General features: G+C 39.7%; 1 protein-coding gene across 2 annotated transcripts in view; it reads right to left on the bottom strand.

Moving 5' to 3' along the window:
- Positions 1-20,319, bottom strand: part of SKAP1 (src kinase associated phosphoprotein 1) — a 352,931-nt gene that overhangs the window by 268,495 nt on the left and 64,117 nt on the right. For both annotated transcript variants that reach the window (XM_019523682.1, XM_019523681.1), the window contains exon 4: positions 19,505-19,621. In XM_019523682.1, the coding sequence (XP_019379227.1) occupies positions 19,505-19,621 (117 nt within the window). The remainder of the gene's footprint in view (positions 1-19,504; positions 19,622-20,319) is intronic.

The following is a 20,319-nucleotide window of genomic DNA, read 5'->3' as shown; positions in this document are numbered from 1 at the left end:
AAATTTCATCACAATTACAGTCCCTTCCACTTCGCTTAAAGATATATAATCATTGATTTGACCTAATTACCTGGTGTGGGCCTTTCTCTACAAGGTGAAAGCCATATTGGTGTGAACAGAAGCTGACCCCTACATTCTTGATATCCCAATTTTATTCTAATTATTGTAAAGCAGGTTTTCCATCTTACTCCGTTCCAGCCCCCCCCCATCACCCTTCCCCTCCCCCGTTGTTATTTTGTTCCCTTCATACTCAATGATGCCCTTTGGGTTACGAGCTCCCAGGCGACAGGCTTCTAAATGCATCTTGCATCGAAAGCATCAGGTTTTTAGCTACAGAATTCAAAAGGGTGTCTGTTTTCTTCACATTCCTGTAGCACTGACAAAATCCTATAATCAAACTGTTAGTTTTCAACGGAGGTGCCAGAAGAGTCCTGTTCTACAAAGGAGACCTTCTTTCTGGAAAAGGAAAGGGCCTTCTTAGGAGGACACTTGCATTGTTTATACACTGCCTGACTTACATACACAGGAACTAGCCTCTACAGAGGCAAATGAAAGACTGCATTACTCTGTCACCTTCCATCACAGAGTCCTAGTTCAGTTTACAATAATAGTTCAGTTTACAATGATTAAGAATATTCATGCAGAACTGATAGAGAAATATCACTGCTATTTGCAGATAGGGAAAGTTTGACAATAATTAGAGCCAAGCTTCTCTAGTATGGATTGCCTAAACTGTTGCAACTAAACCCAAATTTTAGACACAGAAAATAAGTGACCTGATTTTCAAAAGTTTCCAGGTAGGTCCAACTTCTTTCATATCAGTGCTGCAGATGTTTGAAAATAAGACCACTTGGGCATATAAAATTTGCTTTAACATTTTGGAACCCAAGGTCACACAAGTATAGCGAACTGAAGATCTTTTTGCTCTCGGTTCTGTAGCTGATCCACAAAGCAACTGTCTTTCCAAAGGGAAATGGAAAGAAACAGTGAGATCTGATAGACAGAGAGCACTGAACATGAAATCAGGAGATCTGGATTCTATTTCTGACACTACCATTGACCTACAAAGTGACCTTGGACCAAGCACTTCATACCTCTGTCCCTCATCTGTTTAGACTTCAAGCTTTTCAGGACAGGGGAACCTCCCCCAACGCCCCACTTTTTTTCCACACCCCAATCTCTTCAAGGGCTGGCAAAAATTATTTAGTTAAATTCGTCCTGCTACAAAAAGAAAAATAATTAATCTTTGGGAGGGCCTGGGCAGGATTAAAACTCACAAAGAAACAAAACAGCTATGGCCAAACTTTTTATGAGAATCTCTTCCCACTTTTACTTGCAATTATTTTTTTTTTAAAAAGCACTAAATTTAAATGAGATGTGGTAACTCTACCGACGGCAAAAGCATTTGCAGATGCAGTGGGTAGCCTGAAGAGCTGGAAGAAATGTTAATATTCAGAAGCACGGGAAACCTTCCAAAATATACTTTTTAAAGAAAACATCCCATTAGGGTTTTTTCTTCCCATATCTTTAAAATAAAGTTGCAAATCCCAATACCTAGAAATATAAAGAGGAGCAGCAACTGAGACTCAGGGTCATTTAGAAATGTCACCTTCCTAACCTTCTCATTTGTCTTGGGCAATTGAAAAATAATTAGCAATTGCAGAAAGGTTCGATACCAAAGAGTAAACAAAGGAGACAGGGAGGCTCATCTTTCCACAGTCATGGCCCATGCCCTGGGGCACAGCGTTCTCTCAGTCACAAGGTGAGCGCCATGTCCATGAAAAATTAGTATAGGGCTGGGGTAAGGAAGAAAGGGAAGAGCAGGTGTGTAAGGTCAACCGAGGCAGCTCTTTTTGCTCAAGTCCTTTCTGCCCTCTCTAATTTAAATGTCATAACAAAGAGGAAGTCCTGAATTGAAGAAGCAGCACCAAGTCATGCAGATAGGTGGTGTATGCGCCTCAGTTTTGTGTCATAGAGGTAAGCATCCATTTGTTACAGTCCCTTGGTGAGAAAGGCCATGCTCACATGCCCTGGAGCTCCACTGTAATAAATAGGCACTGAAGATTAAAGGAGCAAACCCCACCACCTGCCCCAAGCTTGAACCCATGGATTTAGTGTGGAAGGGGACAATTAGGGATGGGAGCTTTGTATGCTACAGGACTGGAGCCATTTTATGATTGCTCCTGCAACCTCAGAGGTAGTGCTTGCCTTCCTTCTCAGAAGGCCCAGCTATCCACTTATCTGGCATATTCAGGGTTGAACTGGAAAGTGAAGGGAAAAAAAGAAGCCATTCTCTTCCAATCTCAGCACACAAGTCAAGCTCTGCCCAACTAAGAGCCAAAAAACAATAGGCAAGAAAAGTCTTCCTAACATAGCTGGCTGTCTTCTGATCTTTGGGTCCTTATATTACCAATGAGTTTAAATGTCAAATGAATAAAAGCAAACAGAATATCCAGATCTCAGGGCAGGAAAAAGCAAGAGAATTAGGAAGTGGTTCCATTTCATTAATTTTTAGAAGATTTTTTTTTTTAATAAAAGGAAACAGGGTTTTTAAAAAAAAATTCACACAGTTTAATATTGACCAGCGTTGATAGTCCTTTGTTGAAAAGTTTTAGTTTTCCAATAATTTTTTCAGCTGTAGAAGAAAAATACAACTGACACCATTTCCTTTTGATGCAAAGAATAAATAAATTTTAAAAATAAATAAAATCCTCTCATTTAAGTAATTTAAAAAAAGAAATTGGGGGAGAAATCGCAGGAAAAATAGAAGCATTTATTAGTTTCTTTATTTGAGAAGGGAGAATGAAGGCAGGAGAGGATGGCACCTTAGCCTTATTCAGAAAGGCAGAAGCTTTCATAGGTGACATCCCACTTTGTCAGATGCTATGCTGCCTCTCATCTCCAGCAGTGATTCTCAACTGGGGTCCTATGGCACCTGGCCTGGAATGCCTTGAGATCCTTTCCAGGGTGTAATGCAATGGTAGCACTGTTAGGTGGACAAATATGATTGACTAGATAAACCTAGAGATTTCAGATAGGAATCCTAAGGGTTAGAAAACATTCTGACTTGTTGTGATCTTTCTTAATTCTTTGCAACAGATAAATTGCTCTGTTGTTTTTCTGTAGTCATAAAACAAATGAACTAGGAGCTGGCATTTTCTGAGGGGTGCCTCGAGCTCCCAAAAGTTGAAAACCACTGATCTACAGAATGGAAACAAATATTGGACCAACCAACAAGTAGTCTGAATTTATACTTATTGGGAACTTCAGCCAATCAGACAGATCTCTGTCAAGTGAAAAATGCAGCTACCCAGGGACAATCAAGAAAACTTTTCACCCACCTGAAAGACAACATTATGTTCCAGGAAGCAAACAAGTCATGCCGTGCTCCTTATCCGCTACAGTGAGTCAATAGAGAATGTGATAGTTATCAGGTCAGTGATCACAGAACCGTTTACATTCAGCACACTTAATGAAGGGCTTCCTATATTGCACCTGCACAAGTGTATCAACCAAAGCATATTTTAGGATATCCAGTAATCTAGAGCAGTAGTCTCCAAAATCAGGTGCGCACATCCCAGGGGGTGCGCAAGACAATCCACTGGGGTGCAGGAAGAAAATATTAGAAAGTCTATTTATATTTATATAAATATACATATACTGGGGGTATGTGCTCAAAAACTTTTTACTGATAGGGGTGCGCGATCAAAAAAGTTTGGAGACCACTGATCTAGAGAACAGTAACCAGAATAACAAGAGAAGGCTGATTTGGCTTTATAAGAGACTGGGCCAAAGACGTGTTCAAGGTTGAGGAGGTGATTTGGGCTGCATAGAAGCAGATTTAATCCAGATTCATATCTACTGTTATAACATAGACACTCTTATGTAAGATATTCTACAATTATTGATGGGAAGGGGAAAAAAATGGGGCTTTTTTGTTTGTCTGTTTTACAAATACCATAGAAAGATGAAAGAACACCCATTGATGGAAGTGGGCATGAAGGATGCTAAAGGTTCCATCCCGGCCACAGCCAGGCTAAAAAATAATAGAAATAGGAGGCTACTACCCCACTGCCAGTTTCTTGAGGCATTCAGTATGCAGAGCAGTCAGAACCCCACTTTCCTACTGCAATGGGGGATCACTCAGAGCACACTCCTGTACCTCCTTTGGGAGGTACCTACACCTCCCTATCTCTGTCAGCTGGTGTGGAAAATAGTGGGCAAATGTCTTTGCACTGGCCATGCTTCTTGTACTTTTGGGAGCATTCATACCACCAGAACCAGGACCACGTAAACTATAATCAGGTGGTGTTGAGGCTGTCTTTGGGTTTCCTCTTCATCTCAGCATCCTCATCACCCCAACTCTAAAATTAGAAATAGCTTTGTGGTAGCCAGTTCCATCCACCCCTCTTCTCTAAGGCCAGCTATGTGAATAATGAAGGCCACCTTGAAACAGCTTTTGTTAAAAAGACAGGTAAATGAATAGTTGGAGACCTGGATTCTGTAAATCTTCAGATTTAGGAATTGTGCCCCTTCCAATCTTAAGGGAAGCAAAATAGTATAGTAAAAAGGTCAATTAGTTTTCATGCATAATGGAGAAACAAAATCAGAGAGTAGAGAAATCAACAGCAATACCAATATTTTGGAACAAGTAAACAATAGTGAATCTAGCCATTACTCTGGTAAATTCAATGTCATGCCTATAAAACAATAGAACAAATATTAAAAACTGGGGGTTGGGGGGGGATGGTCTACGAACATCTATACAGTAATTTAATTCTGAGCAACTAGCAACCTGGGTTTATAAAAGGACAAATGACACCAAAACACATGTGATCCCTGTTTCTGATGATCAAGCTACAAAATTAGCAGATGAAGGGGAATGTAAAATATGCAATATATCTGGAGACTTTACTGAGTGTTTGATGCCGTGCCACAACAAATCTTTCTTGAAAAAATAATTTACATCAGCTTGGATATAAATAATTGTCATACAGATTGGAAATTGGCCCAAGGGCCATAGACATAAGATAGTGATAAACAACTCTGTATCATGGGGGGGAGAAGTGTCGGTGTTGGGGTATTGCAGGGTATTAGGCCCCATTTTATCTAATGCAAGTAAACAGCCCATTAATTCAATGAGCAGGAGGATACTAAATTAGGTGGTACTGCAAATATCAAGTGAAGGCAGAGGAAATACAACTAGGGGACACAGAGAGGTTAGGAATACAAGCAAGAGACTTAAATGAGATTCAGTCTATGAACATACAAGCTAGTACACTGTGGGGAAATAATCCAAAGTGCATTCAATGGGAAGGCAATGTTTCCACAGCAGTAATGTTGAAAAAGGCCTTGGAGTAATGGTAGTGAACAAATAGAAGAGGAACTTCCAATGCAACACAACAGCACAAGGCACAAGTTGATTCTGGGCTTCTTAAAGGTGAGGTAACATGTTATGAAGATTGAGGCTTTTGTCTTGATGGTCCAAGTAGAAATTATCATACTGGAACATGCCAATAGACTGTAGTTTAGCATCTCTAATGATCTCTGCCATCATCCCATATTGTATTCTTGGTCAATACTATATTATGTAGAGAAAGGCATTTTTTCTCCTTTAAGTGGTAAATTAATTACATTGTATTAGCACGTAGAAGTCCTAAGACAAGCACTTGATTATGGCAGATGCTGGACAAAACCACAGCAAGCCTGCACCAGTTATATCAACTTAAAGAGATGAGACAAAAGGAGGACAGGGAAATAAGAGAAATTATTTGGCTCAAAGTTGGTGGGTAAGGCATGAATAGAACATGGCTTCCTAACAGCAAGTCCAGTTTCCTGTCCACTGACCATGTTATCCTGGAGGGGAGGAAGGTGGGGAAAAAAAATCAGCTCCACTTGGACAGAAAAGAATTAATGGGCTTTTTAATTTCTGGAATGATGGCATGATTATCATCATTATCCTGGAGTTAAACTCAACTGGGACTACACCTAGAATAGTTCTGAACACCTCCCGGCCAGAAAGAGTACAGTACCACCCAAATAAAGGGTAAGGGGCAAGAGGATTTAATGAATGACGAAAAACTATGAGCTTTGCTGCTTCAGAGTACTAAGCATCCTCAACTCCCCTTGTGGGAATCGCAGAAGTCAGTTAACACTCAGGAAGTACCTTTCACCCCAAGATCTCCAAGCACTTCACAAATGTTAAAAACGCCTACTTCACTCTTTCCTTGCATCCTCCCCCATAAACAATACAGAATTTTGGCTACAGTGAAAGAGACTAAATCAAGTATTTGTTTTAGAGACTATATTTAAGTCCAGGTTTCCTGATTCAGAGGATGCTACTTCAAACTTCTAAACAGACCTCTGCTTAAATTCACATACTTACTACAATTTTTACTAAAGGGGAGCATGTTACAAGTATCTGAAAGATGTAAACACCAAGGGGGAAAAAAGGAGTCAAAAGAAATTCTTTAAGGAAGTTCAAGACTAGGGTAGAGTTACAGTTAATATAAAGGGCATAACTGAGCCAAACATCTCCCAAAGATATCTCCATACTAGATCACAGAACACTTTCCTTCAAGTGGTAGAATCCTGACTGATTGGGTCATTTAAAACAAGAATGGGCAAAACACTAGAGAAAAATAATGGGATCTGAGTGAGGGGGAAGGAAGCGTCTGATAGTTTATTCAAAGGTTCAACAGAAATCCACTGTACTAAGCCTAAAGGGGAAAGTTTTTCCCTAGCATGTATGCTCTCTCTTTACACTTCATGCATCAGGTGTTTATCAGAAACAGCAGAGTGCACGTTCCAAGATTTGGAACAAGTTCAGAGCATGCAGGGATGAGGAATCTTCACGCCAGTAAATTTTTTGTCCTCCCCTGGCTTTCAGTGACTCCTTCCGTTCCTCCTACTTCTTCAAACAGCCTCCACAGCCTCACTCTTGGCAAGGCCTCTTCTCTCCCTTCCCATATGGGTCTCACAGGACCGTCATACCACGCCATCCTTCCTCTTATGTCCTCTCTCTAGACAAATGCATTAATCTATGCAGGTAAAACCATCATTGACCATGCTGAGGGCTACATCTCCCACCCCATTTTTCCTTATCCATTCTTCCATCTCAGCCTGTCTCTGAAGTGTCTTCTTACATGGAGAGATGGAATCAGCTTCATATTAACATACCAAAAATTAAAATAATTCCTGATTTAGCCTCAAAACCTCTCTATTTTTCTCTCCCTTATTTCCTAGGCTGCCTGGGCAATTTGCCACTCCAGTCTAGATGCATCCTTAAATTTATTTCAGTCTGGCCCAGGTCAATGGAAGTCACTCTTCTGACTCCAATGGACCTGAAAAAGCTATCTGTGGCCTCCAACTGCAATAGGAGTATAATAACGCATCTTTTTTTTCTACCCTGTGTCTGACTTGCCTATTTGAATTTGTAAAATCTCAGGGACAGGGATTGTTTTATACTATGTGCATTTTGTACAGCACTGACTACAATAGGGTCCTAAGATCTGCTAAAGTCCCATGGTTCCACTGTAATAGAAATAAATATTAAGTGGCATTCCATAAGGATACCTTGAATTTGCACAGCAGCATACAGCCTTCAGGCCAGAGCATAAACCCCCTCACCCCAATAGTTTCCCTGTGGGTAGAGTAAGTAAATCTTTAGAAATAAACACAACACTACCATCCCCAGGGCGGGGCAGGGGCGGGGAAGCAAAGCGGGGAACAAAAGACAAAAAACACTTCTCTCTTTGTCTCCTATCAAGGAGACTATGTAAGATCCAGTGGCACCTTCACCTTACTTCACTACAAGCTGGTTGCCATCACGCAGGTAACTGAGTTAGTTTCTGCAGCAGCAGTTTCTAGGCCTTAGGTGATGATACTTTTCAAGGAGCTGATCTAGCTTCCTTTAACATAGAGCCAACTTCATCTGCCAGAGTGTGCGTGCCACCTCAGGGGTCAAGGTAGATGGAGAAAAAGCAACAATTCACTAATTTAGAACAATGTCTCTCTTTTTGCCCCCTCCAAGAGCCAAAGAAAAAAAATAGGGGTGACTTTTATAACCAAATAAAGAGAGCTATGAGCTCAATAACAGAAACTGTCCCATGGCAAAGATTCTGTTACTGTTGGGTACTGATTCCTTTATCTCTTAGAAACAATCAACCTTCAGCCAGAGGAGTCTAACCTTAAAACCCCATAACTCAATTTAACATAGTGTTAAAGTTTGGGGGAATATTTGTCAGTGCTGGAGCTGATACAATCAGTCTAAAGGACCCTAGAACAAAGAGCAGTGGGTGAAGAGCATGTCACCTCAGTGCACATTCGTTTCCTTGATGAACAAGGAGCTATTAGCTAGAGCGAAAGCATTATCTAGGTGAACGATGATGCTGATTGTTTTAGCTGCTCCTCTTGTAACAGTGGATTATAACATAAAAGTTCCAGTGTTCTTCCCCCTCCACCCCCACATCCCTGTGTGTGTTTGCATACCTAGAGCTACCCTTCAAGAGCAACCAAAATCAATTTGGGCTTCAGATCTCTTTCAACTGCGACAGTCCTCACAGGGCTGAACAATAAAAGTTTAAGTTCTCCTAAAAAGTATTCCATCACCATAAGCCTTAAACAAAGCTACTCTTTAAACATACTCACAAGTGGCTTCATGCAAAATGACAATGACAAAACATCCAACATATCCTCTTTGCTTACATCAACCTACTGGCAGGTACAATAGCTCCATGAGAAACCTTACTAGATTAGCTTTATTTCTTACATTTAAATGCAGAGACTCTAGAGAATCAAATAGAAAGCCAACAAAACACAGAACTTCATCAGTTTTCCAGTGTTCCACGTATCTTTAAACTATGAACTCTTTAAGGCAACAGTGGTGTTTATTTTTGCATGTTGGGCAGTGCTGAGTACACTGTTACCATTACTGAGGTAATTACATATTCTTGATGGCTCTAATTCAACAAAACATTTAAGCAAGTGCTTAAATCACACTGACTTCAATGGGACTTAAGCTGATACTACTGTACATTGCTTAGCACTTGTCTGGATAATTTCATGCAACTGTTAATCTAGAATTTTGGTGCTCTTAAGTATTTAGGGTGTGAGTCTGCAGAGAGACTCTTGCTCAACTTTACACAGAACTAGTAGCTGTATAACTTTACTCAGGCAAACAAACAACAGATGTGCACAAACGCTTGCAAGGATCAGGCTATTTTCTTCCTAAAGATTGTTTTTTGCATCTCTCCAAGGAGCCCTTCACACAAAGATCCTGTCTACTTTCACTGTTTTTGCCAACCCAGACTTGTAGTTTAAACATGCCATACTGCTGTAAAAATGGCTTTGCCTGGCTTCAAACAAAGTTATCAGGATATGTTAATGCATTAAACACAGGACTTTTTTCTCTTTTAAATATATATAATAATTAAATCCTAGTTTTTTCTTCCTAGAATGTCATCATAGAACATTTCCATTCAAAGTCCTTCACTGAAAAGAAATAAAAATAGAAAATTAAGGACGTCCTTCAGCCGTATGGATTTCAAGTAAATATTATAAAACAAAGTTCCCACTTTGTTCCCATTCAGTTCAAAGTTATAAAGTTATAGGGTTGAAACAAACCTCAAGGATTTTCTAGGTCCAACGCTGCACAGAGGCAGGATCCACTGTTTTTGAACTATCCTAGATGCTGATAATGAAAACTTCCAGTAAAATGGGGATTCTGCAGCTTCCCCAGGCAGCTTATTCTGTTTCCTTAATATCCCTACAGTTAGGAGGTTTTCTCTGAGACAATCTAAATCTGTTTTGCTTCACTTTAAATAATAAGCCAGCAGAAGAGTCAGGAATAGAACAAGGGTCTCTGAACTCCCAGTGCAGCCCCATATCCAAGGCACCAATATTTCCCACAAATAGGAACATCACATATTTACAACCCAGCTGTAACTTAAACCCAGAATTTGCTGCCACTAGAAACCATGGCACTATTCAGTAGGCCATAAAAGATTTGCATGCATACACTGAGAGAAGGATAAATCCTCACGTGCATGACAGAGTATTAAATTTTTTACCAGACTTTCAGAAATCTGGTGGGAAGTAACATTCAGACAGTGATTGCAACAGGTGCAAAGCACTTCAATTCCACGTCTACTTGTTTGGGTCAAAGCAAGTACCTTGCTAAATTAGGATTTTTCCTGAAATAAGGCAATGTTGCTAGCTTGTGGGACTTCATGGACAGTCTTAAAAGCTTAAAAACCTCTATATAGCCACATAAAAACAGCCTAGTCAAAAATGGAACTTTTCCCTACATGCTGCCTTCACTGATCTTGACCTTGAGGCACTGCTGTACTAAAATTCTATGAAAAATTGAGTTAACAGAGAACCTATACACAACCCTTAACATAGGAAAATTGATTAATTTTTTTTAAAGGCAAAAAAAGATGTAAAAAGTTCCATTCCAAGTTTGTTAACTTTTGCTTCCTGGGTATTGATCCCTCTACTGGGGAGAATTCAGACACAAAGCATTTCCGCTTGAGATTTACATACTCATGAATATAAAGACCTTTAGGAAAAGGGTACGTAAGTTATCCCAGACCCCCAGGCAACAGTAACTTGCACATTGATAATTCACATGTGTTTGACATGGTGAACATGCAATTCACCACAAGAGAAAGCTCAATCTTGTGCCCTGACAGCTGACATATCACATGAGAATAAGCTACATGATGAAGCACCTTCTTAAAGGCATACACACAAAGTCTCATGTTTCCTACAAAAATCTGAAAGAATAAGCATGTTTTCCTCCTATTTGATTAATTCAAAACAGTGATCCTAAGCAAGTGCTTCCTATTTACACAATTAAGGCCTCTGTGAAAGCAGCATTTCAAAGACATCATTGAACTTGGTTTAGTCTAGGTACAAGAATTTATTCACCTGATCTTATCTTGGTAAAGAAAGGGGAAACATGCCCAACAATAAAAGTATAACTATATTTTAACCACTAATTTAAAAAATGTTACTGCCTCCAAGGTCAGCAGAGAATTGGAAATTTTAGAAAGCTGTATAAAAGCACGAGTGGCAAAAACAGTTGGGCATCTCACTGAATTGTAGTAATCTGGGTTCTACACTCTCAGTACAAAAGCCGTTCAACAACTGGACCACAAGATATTCTGCATTTGGTAGAATACCCTGTGTTAAGTCAAAGAACCGCCCTAAGTTCACTATTAAAGTACTACAAGGAAAGCAGCACTTGTTTAATACCCATGATAGGACATGTTAAATTCTAAGCATTCAAATGCTGCCTGCTTGTATTTGAAATCTTTAGAGTGTTCAAGGAACCAAACATAGATATTGCTTCTTGTCAAGAGAAAGAGGGCACACACCGCTTAAAAAAATTATTCCAGCCTTACAAATAAATCCATGGAGTGGTTAAATGCAAAGATCTTTACTTTGGAATTCACAGAGTAATTTCTCAAATCTGCTGAGAGGAAGATATTCAAGAATGTGCACCCGAAACAAGAATGCAAGGGCCAGGACATCATATTTCCAGTCAGGATCCAGATTAGCTGTGCTGCCAATGGTCTTGCTCTTGCAAGTTTCACAATAACTTATGTTCTTCTGAAAGCTTCAGCTCTTGAAGTCATACTTTAGTGTCGATGGCAGCATTAAAAAGGGGTTTTAATCATTCACGATTATGGAGGAAAGCTTGAAAGTGTGACTCAAAGAAGCTCAAAGCCAGAAAGCAAACAAAGGGAACCTAAGAACCTATTATCTTCATATACAATTTGTGCTTTTAAGCCAATCTCTGAACAGCCAAGGTTGAGAATACTGAGTTTCAAACACATTCCCCAATACTTCATTATGTTTAAACCTAAGAGCTTGGGTCCAGCCCATCACTTAAGGATCTGGGGGGCTGCTTCTGAATTTACACTAACACCCATTTAGATATAGCTGGCAACAATAAGCAAACTTAAAGCAGGCCTCTTTGGGCTACTGGAGTGGGACAGAGTCCTTAGTGTAAATGATGGTTGGGCCTTCAGGGTTTGTTTGTTTTTTGCGAGGCAGGTTTGTGTTTATTTTTAAAATCAGTGCTTGTTTAACATGTTTCAGCTACTTTATAAAGAAAGCCCTGTTTACAACCTGGATTCTTCCAGCTCTTCAGAGACAAAATTGCCAGCAAGTCTCAGGCTAGCCTCTAAAATGCTATTAACTCAGTCCATGGTTGTGTGGGGGAAATGGACTAGTCACAAACAAAAATGAAGCCAACTATCTTGTCTGCAGATGCAAATCTCACCCCAGAAACAAGGAGAATGTAGAGAACTAATTATCACTTGTACACACAGCTCATTACATCCTTGCAAAACCCCAATTGAAAGCTGGAGAGTTTTTAAAACAACCAACCAACCCAACCTCCATGGAGTTTTAAGATAGTACTGACAAATTCAATTCTCACTGTTCCTAATTATTTGAGGATCTGCCTGTGATGCATCATTTATTCATCCATTTCTGGCAGCCTGCACACAATATTCCTTCCAGTATACCTCAGGTGAGCTGAGTCATTCCATGCAAAAGTATGGCCAAACCTTTCAACAAGACGGAGGAGTTGCTAGTTTCACAATGCCATTGGAGACATAAATAGTAGATAGATTTGTTACAGCATATTCTCATTCAGAAAGTGATACATTAGAGAATATGGGCTCTAACTTGAGGGATGCCAAACTTCTTTAAAGCCTCAGAGAGAACAAAGCATGTCCAGCAAGTGCTCTGCTCCTTTAATAGGGTTTATTCAACCTCACACTGAAGTGACTGGAAGTGGATCTGCTTAAATATGGCCAACAAAATTAGGTCCAGTGTTAGGGAAAATAATGTATCTGCATTTTTAGCTGGCTCATTTCCTGGTCTTGTATACCCAATGCCCAACATCAAAAGGAAACAAACCAGGTGGAACTTTCATTGGCAATTGCACTTGACAAGAGCCGCATTCCGAGAACATTTGACATATTGTTTCATAAGCCTTAAACTACAGCAACAGCAAGTTCATAATCATCCAGTCAAAACAACAAAGAGGCTTTCTGGCATAAGGAAGATGGATACTTACTTCTGACACCATCCTACAAGAAAAATAGCAAACTTTGGGGCCTTAATTTAAGTTTTCACACTCACCTGTGAACATTTAGGATTTGATCAACAGAAGCAGAGAGACCCCATGGCCTCAAACTGAGCTGCAGTCCAGAGTCAAAAGATGCTGAGCACCTTCTGAATAAAACAAAATCAGAGGCAGTTCTCTCTGGTTCTCATTTCACTTGCACTACTGAAAGTCAGTGGGAGTTGGGAAAATATTTTTAAAGCGATTTAAGGGACCTATAACAAACTAAGGCATTAGTGACTACCCGGTACCAACTACCTGGCTCAAACTCCAGCTACATCAGGGGTAGGCAATTATTTTGGGCGGAGGGCCACTTACCGAGTTTTGGCAAGCCATCGAGGGCCACATGACAGGCAGCCAGGGGCAGATAAATATTAATTTTTTAAATTTTTTAGAGGCCCCGTGGGCCGGATAGAATGGCCTGGTAGGCCGCAGGCCACATTTTGCCCACCCCTGAGCTAGATGCTAAACCTAAATTATCATCCTTGCAGGTCACCAAAAGCAACTCCATCAAGATCAACAGAAGTTTTTAATGAATTTATACTGGGGAAATGAAGATCAGACTCTGGACAAGTAACTACAACCTACTCCAATTAGGAGTAGGAACACCCCAAAAATGTGTATATATAAAAACAAAAGAAAACAAAAAAAGCCACTGATTTGCAAGTCTTGTTTTTCTGATCTTTTGTATTTTATTATTTGAACATACTGAGCCAAATTCAATCATGAATTAATTACTTTCCACTTATAGCAGCACTTAAAAAAAAAAAGAACAGAGACTGGAGTTAGGGGTAGGCTGCTGAGGAGATTAATTTCAATAAGAAAATGTTTCATAAGGCAAGCCCAAATTATTTCATAGCTCTATGTCCACTCACAACTGAAATAAGTTTCTGTCATTCGGAATTCGACAACTGCTGCACATACTACCCAAAATGTTATTTTCTTTTACCACAAGAGGGAGCTGCAGAACTCTCATCTCTTTTGTGGTCCATAAAGCCCCCCTTAACTGCTGCTTTATAGTCAATTACAACGCAAGACGTTAAGCCATTAATGCACACAAGTACGCCCACATATGTCAAAACAAAGATGCATGCCTACCCAAACACCAAACACATATGTCCATATGCCTCTTTTAAAGTCAGCCTACATTCTGGTTTTTCAAACAAGGAAGCCCATTTTCAAAGAAAGGCCCCAAAATAGTTTAGAAAAAGCACATTAAAAAAATGAAAGAAAGAAAGACAGAAAAAAAACAGAGATACCAAAGTGGGGAAATGAGATGTGTAAGAAATACTTAGATATATGCAATTTAGAAAAGTGAATGTCTAGGGAGATGTGAACAGGGACTCAAAATGCCTCCAAAAAAATAAAAAAAATCCTGTAGCATGAATATTCAGTCCAAATAAAATTAGCTTGTGAGCAGAGGCTCAACTGAAGGCCTATCACATGTGAAAAGAGTTAAGAAATAGCTGGAGGAGATAAAAGGTTCTCCACTGGATTTGAAGGGTAACCCTCAGCAAGAATAATAGAGACTACCCACAATGAGAAATACCCTTTTATGCAATTTCCAATACTTTGTGATACATAAAATCAAAGCGTGGCAAAGGTGCACTTGCAGTACACTAATGGATTGCATAAGTGCCACCAATGAAAAACTGGGTCATGGACTGATAAAGGAAAAGGAACTTGTAGCTAGATGCCACGGTATGCATTGCTATTTAGTTCCATAGCTATAGCCTATTTAGCCTCTGATCCTGCCAAGAGTGTGGTCTTGGTAGACCCCCATGTACCTAAGCAGTGGTATGGTCTACAAGACAGAATCTAGGATGCCATTCCAGGGTTCTAGTCACCAACTCTGTCACTGACCTGCTCGCTATGTTATTTCAGACAAGTCTCTTCCCCTGCCTGTACATCTTTCTCCTTCTATCATTTGTCTGTCTATTCACATTGTAAATTATTCAGGATAAGGACAGTCTTTTACTAGGTCAATGTACAGTACCCACAGGGGAACATAATCTCAGTTGGGACTGTAGCCACAGCTGCAATAAAAATAAGAAAGAGCTCATTTTCAGGGCCAAATCTTTATGCTATGAAAGGCAAAGGTCTATTAGCAGGAGCTGGTATCTGAACCATATTCTTCATAACAATATAAACATTAAAAAATTCCCCTCAGATTTCTATTTTTCCTCCATTTCCCCAAATCCCAGGAGAAGTCATGGTAAAGTAAAAAAATAATTTCACCTGCCAAATTTTATTATGTTGGAATTAAAAAAAAAAAAAAAAAAAAAAATCAAAAAGCCACAGTGAACTTTTTCAGAACCTAAAAATATAATATTTGTAAAATCTCTATGATTTAAGAAAAGCATAAGTGAAAAGAAAAGTTGTAAATGTTGACCCATATTTGTCTGTTTAAGTAATGGTTGAAACTTTGAAATTAGTGGAGCCTTGACCTCTTTCAACCCAGCAGAGAATTCACCCAACATGTAGAATTTATGGACCAATTTTTACCATTATACATGTTATATACACCCCAATACATATATTCCTCTTAGCATTTCAGCAAAAACATTATATTACAACAGAACATGAAAACATGATGATATGAGAGGCAGGGTAATTGATAAGGGCACAGGACTGGAATTAATACCGAATTCTAATATCCTATCTCTGTTACGTGACTCAGTGTATGACCTTGGCTGTGTTACATCCCTTCCCCCCGTGCCTCAGCTTCCCCATCTCTGCAACAAAAGATAATGTTGCTTCTCCCATCATTTAAAATGCCTTGAGCTTAAGGGGAGAAAACCCCAATATAAAAGAGCTAAGTATCTGTAAGAAACAAATGCATACCTCAAAGCTTTGGCATCTAATTTACACTTAAAATTAAATTGCTGGACACTGGAAAATTAAGTGAACTACAAGTCTTAAAAGAAAACATGTAAAAAGAGCCTTAAAGTGGTATGAGCAGAATACATTACACGGGAAGTGTCTCATCAGAAATACTTATCATTATAATAGTACTTAGCACTTATATAGTGCTTCACAGCCTCCGAGCGCTGTACAAACATTAGCTTCTTAATCACTCATTAGGGATGATCCTATATAACACTGTCGTGGCTCATTGAATAAAGTCATCCCTAACTTGCAGAATTGCTTCCCCTATCACACTCCCTGTCAGAGAATACAGAAGTTTAAAAGGTTCCCTGGGAAACTTTGACAGAAGTGAGGAAAAGACGCCTCAAAATAAAAATGAAATACAAGCATTTCCTCAATGCCATCTCTATTTTTTAATGGAAACAGAGAAAGCAAATATCATCCTTAAAACAAAGACTTCTCTTCCATTAAATCTTCTGGTTCAGCCTCAAAACAGAAGGATGGGATGCAGTGGTCTTTAGTCCACTGCGGGATTGTGCCACTAAAAAAACCACGCAACGCAGGGCTAGAAGGAATGCAGCACCTACCACAGCACAGAATGTCGGCGAAGTCACCAAGACAAGGATGGTTCTAGTCAAACAGACAGTTCAGAGCCTCCTAAAGAAAGTCTGTTTTTTACTGAAGTTGAGTTAACTCTTTCCAAGCATGAACCATCTGCCCTCTAGGCCAGAAAGTAGCTTTGTTCACTTATTTTGTATTACAGTAGCACTTACGGGCCTCAACAAAAATAGGGCCCCGTCACATGCTGTAGAGACAGACTCCCTGCCCCGAAGAGCCTGTAGTCTAAAGTGACAAGACAGACAAAGTGTAGGAGGGAAGAGAAGCAGAGATTAACAAAGGGTGCAATTTCCAAAAGTGCCCAAGTACCATTCTCCAGAGAGACTTAGGAAGTTAATGGCATGCAGCCATATTCTCCACGGGAACCCTCCAAGAAGCAAGGGAGAATGAAAAAGGCAAGAGACCAATACATGCACGTCAAAGCACACTCAACTCCCATGTGGATGTTCTCATTCAGCAGTAAAGTGGCCTTAATTCACCATGGCTTAATTCTTCTCCAAGGATTAACGTGCTTTAACTTATGTGCATTGACTTCACATTTTTCACCTTAATTCTCCCAAGCATCTGTGCAGACAAATCCCATTGGAATCTAATAGAATTTGGAGGGGCAACGGGAAGAAAAGAGGACGGGGTAAGTCCATCTGAAGCAACTGGCCCTAAACTACTGAGCAGGTTAGTGTCCAGAATGGGACAAGAACCCAGAGTAACAGTCCAGCATTCTAATATGCTTGACCACACAACCAGGGGTCAAGTGGCACAAGACAAAGAGAATCCCAAAACTTATTATTTTAACTTAAGACAGAAGCAACAGGAAGTCTAGTAATTCAGCCATGGATCAAAAGATGCCCTTCACCACCAGTCCTTGAAGGTATTGTCCTCTGACAATCTTCATTATGGTAATGGCACACATGACCAAAAAGTCTTTAAGCCATCTTCATATCCATCTGAGGTCAGAATACAAAGAGGCAACCATGGGATCTATCCTTAACAAATCTATCAGAAGTCCTACTAGCCTGGATCTTATTAGGAATGGCAAATACAGCCAGAGGAGTTGGTGTGGTTTTAAAGCAGGATGTAGCACTGCCAATATCATCTTTCTTCTCTTCCAGATCCAGAAAAAGGAATTTGGATATTACAAATAATTATACAAAGTTTGTATTTATCTAAAAGGAGGGCCCTCGACAATATTAATAGAGGGACATTTTGGCAATGTTGTGAAGTACTGCTACTTAGACAAGCTAGTAACCCTCATCCATTTATTTCCTCAGGATGTGTCTGGAAGAATCAATCATCATAGAGTCCTTTTTGGTCACTCAGTGAAAGGATGAGGAGGGATGCTTAGTGGTACCTTGAGTGTTCACTTATTTACAGATAATGCCACTAGCAGTCTGCATGCCAGGGTCCACATCCAATCAATTATGTCCAAAGGTAAAAATTAAAAAATGCTCCATTTCTTATCCAAAAATATAAAACCAGCTTTACTTCTTCTAGACTACTTGCTGCTGCTCTTCAAGAACCTATAACTCATTTAATGTTGCAGCAGTTAGTTTTGGTCTCATTGCCAATATGAAAAAAATATATAAATCAATTTGCTTGCCATTCTCCACCTGGGTATCCCTCCATCAAGTCTGCAGTTTTCATCTCTGTCTGAAAGCTTCCAGTGGTGCCAAACATTTACATACCCCAAGAGCATTATTTCACATTATGCCCTTTATGGCTGCCAAAAATCACCATTCTAAGTTAGCAAAGCAAATATCTTCTTGGACAAGCTTAAACAGGCATGGAGGAACCATGGGACTTCATAAAAACATCATTCATGTCATAACCATGGGATTTCAGAGAGACATCATTTGTGCCATGAGACCATGCCTCTGGTCTTCAGCACTTGATGTTCGTTTAGTCTAATATCCATTATCCGTGTCATCTTCTCTCCATCCACCCACTGTATAAGTGTCATATCTAAAGGGAAAGAGTTTCTTAAAAGAACCAATTAACAACACCTAACTCTTTTCACACGCTGCAATTAGTGACCAGCTACCAGATCAACCTTGTGTGTTACAAAGCCATTTATTTTATAACACGAATCAGTACAAGTTGCAGGTATACACTGCATACCACACTTTGCAAGGAAGATAACTTAATAATCACAGATATTACCAGTGATATGATCCCATACCAAATAAAACCCCATTTCTCTTAATTTGTGAACTGTACCATGGAATGTTTGGATTTCAGCAGTGGGTCATACACCTGTCACTGCTGGGCTACCAGTTGCAAGTGGAGGCAAGTGTTATAGATACTTTTACACCCGGGATGGCCCAGTGCAAAACAGCAAGGATCTACTAATGCTTCAAGAGCCTTCAAATGACCACAGAGTACATCTTCTGCCTGTTCCTAAACCCAAATCTACAGCATCTGTGTTTCCTTGGGAAGAAAAAGATATTCAAATAACTATTAATTACTCCAGTGCCCAAACTGAAGGGGTCCTTTTTTCAGAGGGTGGAAGTTCAGCCCTTTCTGAAAATTAGGTCCCCTTAGGTGTTTTGAGTTTGATACCCAAGAACCACTTTCAAAAACTGGCCATTTGACCAAAGTTTGCTGTTTCACCATAAATCCAGAGTAAAATGAATCAGTACAATTTACACTTACACCACAGATGCAGATTTGTCTCTTTAGCGTTAGAGTTATTCAGTTTATGAGAACTTGCCCTGGTAAATACAACAATTAGTCCTCAACACAAAGCATAAGCTGGACAGAAAGCATAACTTCAACATGGGAAGCATAACAAAAACAGAAATGACAGCAGGCCAGGGAAAAATACAGTACATCTCCAAATACAATACTGAAAATATTTCATAGTCAGAAGTCACTTACCATCGTCCTGGTAATCTGATGGAAATGATGCATCTGATACCATGGACGGGGCACATGTCCAGCTCTGGTTGTCATCAGAGCTGTCCTGTGCATAGCCAGCATCCACTGCATCCCCTCCTGGAGAAGGAAAAGAAGAGGTGAAAACTTTAACTAATTTTAGCTGGATCAATAAATACTCCTAGGGGATGGGCCAGTATCACCTGATGGTCCCAGATATCCTCCCTCTGAAATATACTGCAAACTTCACAGGGGATTTTAGCAGACACAAGAACAAAAATATTATTTGGAAATAAAAATGTACATCCTTTGCTTAATGCATGCTGACATTGAGGAATTTGTTGTGCACATCAGTGCTACTGTTTCCTCTATACGTACAATGGGTGTTATAATGTCCACTTCACAGGGATGTTAACCGCCTTACTTCTTATATGAAAAGCTTTGATAGACTCTAATGAAAGGTACTAGAAATAAAAACAATATTGTAAACCTGGTTCCCTATAATGGCACACTATCTTGCACAAATGGACTGAAGCAAAATTTGTGTGCAGTACTGTAACTGTGTGTTAGATTTTGTCACAGTGTCTGGAGAGCATGGTTGGTCAGCTAAGGACTTTCTGCTACTGGTTTAAGATGGGAAGTGCTCACTCAGATGCTATAGCGATGGGTGTTACTAAAATAATGTTCAGATAGATGGTGCTGTAAAACAAGCATCTACCCAGGAAGAAGATACCAAGAGACTTGGTTGCCAACTAGAGAAGTAAAAGACTACTTTAAAATGTGCTGGACACACACACACACACACACACACACACACA

Source organism: Gavialis gangeticus, unplaced genomic scaffold (assembly GCF_001723915.1).
Source record: "Gavialis gangeticus isolate Ggan-Ray unplaced genomic scaffold, GavGan_comp1, whole genome shotgun sequence".
Classification (NCBI taxonomy): Eukaryota; Metazoa; Chordata; order Crocodylia; family Gavialidae; genus Gavialis; species Gavialis gangeticus.
Note: the sequence above shows the minus strand (reverse complement) of the source record. Positions and strands in the feature narration are given on the sequence as shown.